Source organism: Chlorella variabilis (genome assembly GCF_000147415.1).
Source record: "Chlorella variabilis unplaced genomic scaffold CHLNCscaffold_25, whole genome shotgun sequence".
Lineage (NCBI taxonomy): Eukaryota > Viridiplantae > Chlorophyta > Trebouxiophyceae > Chlorellales > Chlorellaceae > Chlorella > Chlorella variabilis.
In genome coordinates this window covers 657,567-665,564 of record NW_005435063.1, presented here as the reverse complement: position 1 = coordinate 665,564, position 7,998 = coordinate 657,567, and the positions used below count along the sequence as shown (strand labels likewise).

Sequence of the window (7,998 nt, the reverse complement as noted above, 5' to 3'; positions counted from 1 at the left end):
CCCACAGGCAGTCGTCGGCCCGGGCGCATGCCTCATGCAGTTGCACCACCGCCTCCTGGCTGACGGCGGCGGCGGCGATGGGGCAGGAGAGGAGGGTCTTGAGATCCTGCCAAAAGGCGATGAAGGGCGCCGCCACCACCAAGCTGCCGAAGCGCAGGTGGGAGAGGAGATCGAAGGCACGCGCAGCCAGGCTCCAGGCGGCCTGGCGGTTGCCGGCGGCTGCCAGCTGCTGGGCGCGGGCGATAGCGCGTGCTGCAGGGAGGGAGGGGGAGGGGAGGGGAGCGGGCACGGCAGGATGAGCATGGGGTGTGCCTGGGGGCCCAATGGGGCGGGTGGGCTTGGGATCTCTTCAGGTGAGCCGCACCCCGGGGCTGCCACCATTGCTCACCTAGCGCCACCTCCACTCCATTGTGCATCAGGATGACGGCGCTGGAGCCGCCAGGGGCGATGGAGGAGAGCAGGGGGCCGTGCATGTCCAGCAGGTTGGCCATGATGGAGGTGGCGGTGGCGGGGTGGGCGCTGTGGATATGCGTGGCAGCGGCGAAGATGTCGCGGGTGAACATCGGGAAGTGGCGGATGATCGTCTGCAGCAGGGAGCGGGCGCACAGGCGGGGTGAGTGGCAGGCACGGCTGGCGGTCGATGCATCAGTGACGGTGCTGCGGAGCGTGCCGGCAGCGGCAGCGAGGCGCGCAGCCCACCTGCTCCACCTCGCCATCGGTCATACCGATCAGCCAGGGCGCCACGTCGGCATTCACATCCTTGAACTGTGCCGGTGCCCACATCTGGTCGCCGCAGCCGTGGGCGTAGATGGTCGGGGAGGTCATGCGCAGCAGCGGCTGCTGGGACCGGCCCGTGGCGGGCAGCGCGATGGGGTTGGCGATGAGCGCCCGTTCCAGGCGCTCACTGGCCTTGGTGGCCGGCACGATGTTGTTTGAAGAGGACGGGCGAGCGGAGGTGGCGGGCGCCTGCAGGCAGGCGGGGCAGGCAGGCGAGGCTGGTGGACAGGTGCGCGGAGGCGTCGACGAGTGGCGGCAGGCGGGCGACTGGCAAGCGGCGGCGGCGGCGGTGGGGCGGCGGCCTGCCCAGGGCTCTGCAGCTGCGTGGCGGCACACACCTGGATGTCCGCGGGGGTTGACAGGGAGGCTTCGAAAGGCTTTGAAAGGGAAGCGGCCATGTGAGGCCGCACAGATGTCCGGGCCAGCGGCCGCAGGGATGCACGCACAGCGTTAGCATTGCCTACGGGACAGCGTGAGGATTGGCAGAGGTCAGCTGGCGCTGCCATGGGGGCCCAACCACCACCGTTGCCATCGAGCCCTGCCATTCGCCCGCACTGCAGCCGGCAGCACGCTGCAGCGCCCACAAATGCCCCAACGACCTGTTGCCGCGCTGGAGAAGGGGTAGCTGAGGCGCATGGCGTTCACGGTGAAAGTCATCTTGGTGTTGGTGGTTCAGCTTTGGGGAGGATGGTGGGCGTTGCAGGGAAGCCTGGAACTGTGGCAAGGCGACAGGAGGCCGAGCTGGGGCGGAATGGGGGCTCTGGCGGGGGCGCCGCAGGTTGACCTTCGATGCCCTCCCTGCTTTCCTCCCATGGCCAGGGACTACTAGGCGCAGGCGCCGACAAATTGCGCACCTTCGCACTTTGAGTGGGAATGCATGCCCGCAGCAGGCTGGCGGGTGTTGCCTGGGTCTCATCATCTCGTGCACAGGAGCTGGTACATACAGGCCCAGCCCCGCGCCAGCGTGTGGGACCAGGCGGCATCGCCAGCGTGGCGACCACACACCACGGCACCCAGACCACAGCACACCTGCCATGTTTTGCACAGGCGGGCACCCGTCACCCGCTGCCAATAGCGTGGGCATGCTAGCTCACACCAGCTGCCTCAAACGACGCTCGAGTGGTTACAAACTCCAGCCAAGGGCGATGAAATGCGAGCATGCCGCAAGAAGAGCAGAGAAGCCCGAGGCACCAGCCAGCGCAGGCAAGCCACAGCAATGGTGGAGCAGCAGAGGGAGACGCGGAGGAAGCTCGGCTGGCGGCTCAGCACAGCAGCAGCCTCCCGACTCGCCCTCTTCAGTCAACGTCCGAGTCTTCGTCCTGGCCTTGCCGCCCTGCTGCTGCTCCGGTGCCGCCCTCCTGCCGCTGGACCAGCAGCCGGCTCACCAAGTCACGCACTTGCTGCTCCTGGTGCTCCGCATCGCCGCACACCTCGCCATGCCGGTTGAGGCTGATGGCCACCTGCAGCAGCGCAGCAGCAGGGAGCGGCAGCAGCCAGACTCTGGGGGGGCAGGGAATGGGAGGAGGAGGGAGCATGCGGGGCGGGCAGGGCAGAGGCGACGCCACAGGTTTGGCGGATTGTGCCGCAGCGGAAGGCAGGTGCTCCTAGCCAGGCCACCCCCGNCCGGCGCCAGCCCAGCCCAGCCCTCCTGCTCACCAGCTCTGGGCTGGTGCTCCTGCCCCCAAACTGGCGCAGGCCCACCATGGTCTGCAGGCACTTCCTGTCCCTGTACAGCAGCACCGTGGGTAGGTTGGCGTCGGGGTAGGCAGGGATGCACTCTGCAGGCGAGCAAGGGCAGCGCAGGAGGGGGAAGGACGGCACACTTGTCAAGGTGCCCAGTGGAGAACGCACTGCCTGAGCAGCGCGGGGTGGCGGGGTGCTGCAGCAGCAGGGGCAGCAGCAGGTGGGCGGGGCGCATGGGTCACATGCAGAACCGGGTTGGGCGGGCGGGCGGGCAGGCGGGCGGGCAGCAGGCAGGCCGGTGCGCCCATGCCTGTGCTGACAATCTTCACAAACTTGGTGTTGGGGTACTGCTTGGCCACCTCCGCCAGGCACTGGTTCAGGATGGCACAGTCTTGCACGCTGCAGGGAGGGGGGGCAGGGATAGGCAGAGAGGGAGGGGAGGTAGCTGGAAGGCGGAGCTTGTCGAATCGGGGATGACGACGAGCGGTGGGCACCCGAGCACCGGCTGCTGCCATGGCCCCGGCTATGCTTGCATCACCCCACTGGGATGGACACAAGCGCACCGGTCCTTGTACAGGTGGCACACCACCCAAACGCCCTCGGGCGCGTTGGTGACCTGCGCCACAAAATCGCTGCCACGGATCTCCTCCAAGCTGCCAAAGCGCGGCCGCGCCACCCCCCTCTGCACCTCCTCTAGCCGCTTGCGCCTGCACCAAGGGACTAAGGCCGTCTGCAGCTCGGTCAGGAGGTTGAATCCACCGCCAGCACCCCCCTCTCACCACCAGCCACACATACCAACATGCAGCCACGCACCACGCCAAGTGACGCCACACCTACCGGTACTCTGCCATGAAGCGGTCATCCACAAATTCATCCTCCAGCTCCTCCAACTCCTCTGCCGACTTGCCCTCCACCCACGTGGCGTCCTTGCGCTCCTCCTCCTCGGGCTGGTACGCCTCCGGCTTCCACCCAGGCTCCTGCACCAGGGGTGCCGGGAGCGGCGGCGGCAGACGTGGGCGGGGCGGAAGCGGCGGCGGGTCAGCGCCGGCCGATCAACTCCGGCCGCACCCCGGCGATCCTCCCAGCCCTCCAGCAAGTGCGTGAGGCTGTCCTGAGCCCGCCATGGCTCCATGTGAGGTGTACCTTGGCAGGCAGGTTGCCCATCTTGCGCTGTATGTCGTCCCATTTTGTCGTGTCGTCAGGATCGCCCTTGTACACGGTGTGGTAGTCAGTCATGGAGGCTGCAGGCTTTGGCGCGGGTGCCGGTAGCGGCGGGCGTCGTTTACGGGCTGCTGGGGTGCTGCTGCAAGCTGCTGCGAGTATTTGCAAAGGTTTAGGATGCGGCCAACAGCCCAACAAGCCCAAAATCCTGTACATGACGTGGCCTAAAATCGAAAGCCGACCTTCAATCGAGCTCCTGCAACACCCACCCACCCACCCACAGGTTACAGGGGTGGTGGCGATCGGTTGGTCAGCGTCCCGTGCGCCCTGGTGACCGGGGATCGCATGTCGATTTGAGTTGGCAGCGCTGCGCCATGGCCCCCAAAAAGAGCAGCGAGCCCCTTGCAGGGCAGCGCTCCATCTCCGCATTCTTTGCCGCCAAGCCCAAGCCCGCCCAGGTGCGGAAGGTCGGCCTTGCCCCGCACTGGGTTGCTCCTGCCCTGCTGCCTGTGGGCTGCCAGACAAGCGCCGGGCCGATGCAACCTGCCAGCCGCCCGCGCCGCTGCAGGCCGATGCTGCCGCCGCCTCGCCCGCCAAGCTGCTGAAGCCGGCGGCAAAGGCAGATGTGAAGGCGGCCAAGGACAGCACCGCCCTGGCGGCTGCTGCAGCCGCAGCGCCCACGCAGGGTGCCGCGCCGCCTGCGGCTGCGAAGAGCAGCCAGCAGGCCGCGGCTGCGCCAGCAGCTGCCGCCGCAGCGGTGCCGCCGCGCAAGGCGGGCAAGGGCAAGCCGGCCGGCAAGAACGAGAAGAGCAAGGGCAAGGCCGGGGAGGCGGCGGTGGCCGGCAGCGGCGCCGCAGCCATTGGCCCGGACGTGGTGGGCAAGTCGGTGCGCGTGTACTGGCCCAGCGAGGGCACCTGGTTCACAGGCGACATCCAAGGCACGTGTGCGCAGGCTGGCTGCCTGGCGCCGCCCGCCGCCTGCCAGCCCGCGTTGGCACGCCTGGGCTGCCCATGGGCTGCACAGCGCTCCAGCGCCAGCCCTGCGCCCAGCCCTGCGCCGAGGCGGGGCAGCAGGCCTGGAGCGGCGCCAGCGGGAGGCAGGGCCGGCGCTGTGCTCGCCCAAGTGCCTGCCCAGCCTCGCCGCCGCCCCACCGCCCCTTGGCCCTCTCGCCCCCGGGGCCTTTCACCCCCCTCGCTGCCTGCCTGCCTGCCTTCCTGCAGAGTACAACGGTGCCAGCGGCAAGTGCCTGGTGCTGTATGATGATGGGGATGAGGAGTGGGTGGACCTGCGGGCAGAGAAGTTTGCCTGGGCAGACCGCCAGCAGGACAAGGCGCGGCAGGCGGCGGGTGCGCGGGCTGGGGGGCGGGGACGCTGCCGCCTATGCTGTGCGGCGCGCTGGGGGTTGGGCTGGCTGCCGGCGTTGCTGCCTGCCTGGGCACACGGGCCGGTGGTGGCGAGTGGCGGGCTGGCTGGCGCCGCCGCGCAGCTGCGCGACCGCCGCTGCCGCGCCTCCGCCGCCGCCGCGTGCAGGCCGCAAGCGCAAGGCGGCGATTGTGGAGAGCGAGAGCGAGGCGGAGGCGGGGGAGGCGTCTGGCAGCGAGTATGCGGCCAGCGAGGATGCGGAGAGCAGCGACGAGGAGGCTGCCTCGCTGGCGGATGAAGAGGAGGATGAGGATGAGGAGGATGAGGAGATGGAGGAGGAAGAGCTGTCGGTTGAGAGTGGGCCGCCCAAGGTGGGTGGGCGGCAGCAGCAGGCGGGGAGCTCGCCACTGCTGCAGGCTGGCTGGATCGCGGGGTGCCCGTGTCCCGGTGGCGGCCGCAGCGGGGTATGGGGCAAGAGCCAGCGAGGCAGCCGTGAGCCCTCCCATGAGGCGCCACGCTGCCGCTGCTTGGCCGCGCGTGCAGGGCAAGCGCGCGGCGGCGGCATCCGGCGGCGGCGGCGTCAAGAAGGCCGCCGCACCCAGGGGCGGCGGCAAGGCGGGGGCGACCCCCGTGGCCGTCAACGGCAGCGTGGGCCTGACCCCGGGCTCCGCCGCCGCCGCGGGCCTGCCGGCAGCAGCGGGCACCGCGGGCCGCACCGCGGCGCGCCCCGCGCGGCCGTCCTTGCCGGCACTCACGCCCGGCACCGGCGCCACGCCCGCCTCGCTGGCGCGCGCCCTGGGCGGCACCCCCCTGACCGGCGGCGCAGGTGCCGGGCTGCCGCCGGCTCGCCAGCGCAGGCGCTGCCTCTGGCTGCCTGGATGCTGCAGAGGCGGCGTGTGGCTTGCCCGCCACCCGCACACACCCGCCCCGCCCCGCCCTGCGCGCCACCCGGCCCTGCAGGCGAGGGCGATGCGCCGGCCAGCGCGCTTCAAGAGGAGCTGGCGCCTCGGTTCAGCGGCCGCGTAGACGCCGCCTTCCCCTTCCTGCACCCAGACCGCATCCGGGATGCCGCCCGGCGGCGGCCAGACGACCTAGAGTGAGCGAGCGAGCACGGAGGGGGTGGGGGGAGAAGGGCGCCCCGCTGAGCGCCCTGCCAGCCGGGCCCGCCCGCTGCGCTGCCAGCCGCCTGCAGGAACCCCGGCGGCTGCCCTCCTTTCCAGCCATGCCCTGCACCCACACTCGTGCGTTGCCCCCGCGTGCAGCTACGACCCCCGCACCCTGTATGTGCCTCCCGAGTGGCTCAGGCAGAACAAGGTGTCCCCGGGGCAGCAGCAGGTGGGCGGCGCTGTGCAGGGGGGTGCCGGCTGGCAGCTGCGCCGGCGTCGCTGCCTCTCCAACCCCCGCGCTCCCTTCCCGACACCGTCCCCGCCCGCCCACCCAACCTGCGCGCCACCGCGCCGCGCCTCCCGCCCGGCCCTGCCTGCCCCTCCCGCCCCCGCTGCTCCAGTGGTGGGAGTTCAAGGCTCAGCACTACGACTGCGTACTGCTGTTCAAGATGGGCAAGTTCTACGAGCTGTTTGAGATGGATGCGCATGTGGCGGTGGAGGTGCTGGGGCTCAGCTACATGAAGGTGGGGCGGGGGTGGGAGAGGTGCAGGGAGGGGTGGAGGGAGGGAGGGAGGGAGGGAGGGGGCAGGAGGCGCAGCGGCAGACCGTCTGCTGGCAGGGAGGGGCGGGTGAAGGGTATGGGTGGCTGGCAGGCGGGGTGGCGGGAGGGCCAGGGCTCCCTGGCGGAGCGAGCCGGACCACGGGCGGCAGCGCTGCCGCCGCGCCTGGCGGGGCGTGTGACAATGACGGGCGGGGGAGCGCTGGTGGTGCGCGGGTGCAGGGCGACAAGCCGCATGCGGGCTTCCCGGAGGCCGCCTATCACGGCATGGCGGAGCGGCTGGCGCGGGCGGGGCACAAGGTGGGGCCGGTGGCCGTGGGAGGGGCTGCGCCTGCGGGCCCGGCCCGTCGGCTGCCCTGCACATGCAGACTGCTGCTGCGCCTGCGTTCCCAGGGCCGTCGCTTGCTCTCATCCTGCTGCCATGTGCCGCCCCTTCCCCTCCTGCTTGTGCTGTCATGCAGGTGGTGGTGATTGAGCAGGTAGAAACCCCCGAGATGCTCAAGGCCCGCAACGAGGAGCGGGCGCGCAAGGGGCTCAAGCGGGTGAGCCGCGGGTTGCAGTCGAGGCAGGGGAGCAGCGGGCCGCATTGGCCCCCCCGCCTGCTGGTGTCCCCTCTGCCTGCTGGTGCTGCCTTCGCTCCCATTGCCATGCAATCGACGCCTCGCCCCGCCTCTTCCTGTCCCTGGTCCGCCTCTGCCTACCGCCTACCGCCTACCCCCTCCGCTGCCGAGCAGGATGCCGTGGTGCGGCGGGAGAAGGTGGCGGTGCTGACGCAGGGCACCCTGACCGATGCCGAGATGGTGGCGGCGCAGCCGGAGGCGGCCTACCTGCTGGCGCTGGCGGAGCTGCCGGTGCCGGGTGAGCTGGCGCCAGGTGGCGCAAGGTGGCGGGCCGGCTGGCACCGACCGCGGCCGGCTGGGCACGGGCAGGCGGCAGCTGGCCGCAATCTGCCAGCCCCCCGCCTGCCGTGTGCCTGTCCGCAGCGCAGGCAACGCCAGCCAGCCGCCTGCCCGCCCGCCGTGCCCGCCCCGCAGACGCGCTCATGGCCGCCGCCGAGCACAGCGGCGCGCCTCCCTGCGTGTGGGTGGGCGCCTGCGCCGTGGACGCCGCCACGGGACAGATGCTGGTGGGGCAGTGGCTGGACGACGAGCTGCGGTCGCAGGTGAGTGAGTGTGTGTGTGTGTGCGTGCGTGTGTGTGTGAGTGTGTGTGTGTGTGTGGTACTGGCTGGTGACGGGTGCCCGCCCTGTCTGCCAGCGTCAAATGCGTCTTGCAAGCCCAATTCCAGTTTGTCCCACTCTGCCCCCCACGCTCACGCATCCTCTCTCTTTCCTTCGCCCACCCCCACCC

General features: G+C 70.8%; 3 protein-coding genes across 3 annotated transcripts in view; 1 reads left to right on the top strand and 2 right to left on the bottom strand.

Annotated features, from left to right (window-relative positions):
- Positions 1 to 1,434, bottom strand: part of CHLNCDRAFT_139633 (hypothetical protein) — a gene marked incomplete at both ends in the record, with an annotated part of 1,997 nt that extends 563 nt beyond the window's left edge. Inside the window, 5 exons of the mRNA XM_005843998.1 lie at positions 47 to 252; positions 389 to 584; positions 700 to 966; positions 1,116 to 1,237; positions 1,377 to 1,434. Of these exons, the coding sequence (XP_005844060.1) occupies positions 47 to 252; positions 389 to 584; positions 700 to 966; positions 1,116 to 1,237; positions 1,377 to 1,434 (849 nt within the window). The remainder of the gene's footprint in view (positions 1 to 46; positions 253 to 388; positions 585 to 699; positions 967 to 1,115; positions 1,238 to 1,376) is intronic.
- Positions 1,435 to 2,072: 638 nt separating this feature from the next.
- Positions 2,073 to 3,696, bottom strand: CHLNCDRAFT_139632 (hypothetical protein; the record flags this gene model as incomplete). The annotated part of the gene is made up of 7 exons (XM_005843997.1): positions 2,073 to 2,237; positions 2,434 to 2,555; positions 2,629 to 2,656; positions 2,781 to 2,859; positions 3,024 to 3,167; positions 3,298 to 3,437; positions 3,604 to 3,696. The coding sequence occupies 7 exons, from the start codon at positions 3,694 to 3,696 to the stop codon at positions 2,073 to 2,075; spliced, it is 771 nt and encodes a 256-aa protein (XP_005844059.1).
- A 299-nt stretch (positions 3,697 to 3,995) lies between these two features.
- CHLNCDRAFT_139631 (hypothetical protein) overlaps positions 3,996 to 7,998 on the top strand; it is a gene marked incomplete at both ends in the record, with an annotated part of 7,691 nt that continues 3,688 nt past the window's right edge. The window contains 13 exons of the mRNA XM_005844071.1: positions 3,996 to 4,079; positions 4,190 to 4,565; positions 4,646 to 4,744; positions 4,843 to 4,968; positions 5,153 to 5,355; positions 5,528 to 5,810; positions 5,945 to 6,080; positions 6,247 to 6,319; positions 6,492 to 6,614; positions 6,872 to 6,949; positions 7,111 to 7,191; positions 7,384 to 7,507; positions 7,684 to 7,811. Of these exons, the coding sequence (XP_005844133.1) occupies positions 3,996 to 4,079; positions 4,190 to 4,565; positions 4,646 to 4,744; positions 4,843 to 4,968; positions 5,153 to 5,355; positions 5,528 to 5,810; positions 5,945 to 6,080; positions 6,247 to 6,319; positions 6,492 to 6,614; positions 6,872 to 6,949; positions 7,111 to 7,191; positions 7,384 to 7,507; positions 7,684 to 7,811 (1,914 nt within the window). The remainder of the gene's footprint in view (positions 4,080 to 4,189; positions 4,566 to 4,645; positions 4,745 to 4,842; positions 4,969 to 5,152; positions 5,356 to 5,527; positions 5,811 to 5,944; positions 6,081 to 6,246; positions 6,320 to 6,491; positions 6,615 to 6,871; positions 6,950 to 7,110; positions 7,192 to 7,383; positions 7,508 to 7,683; positions 7,812 to 7,998) is intronic.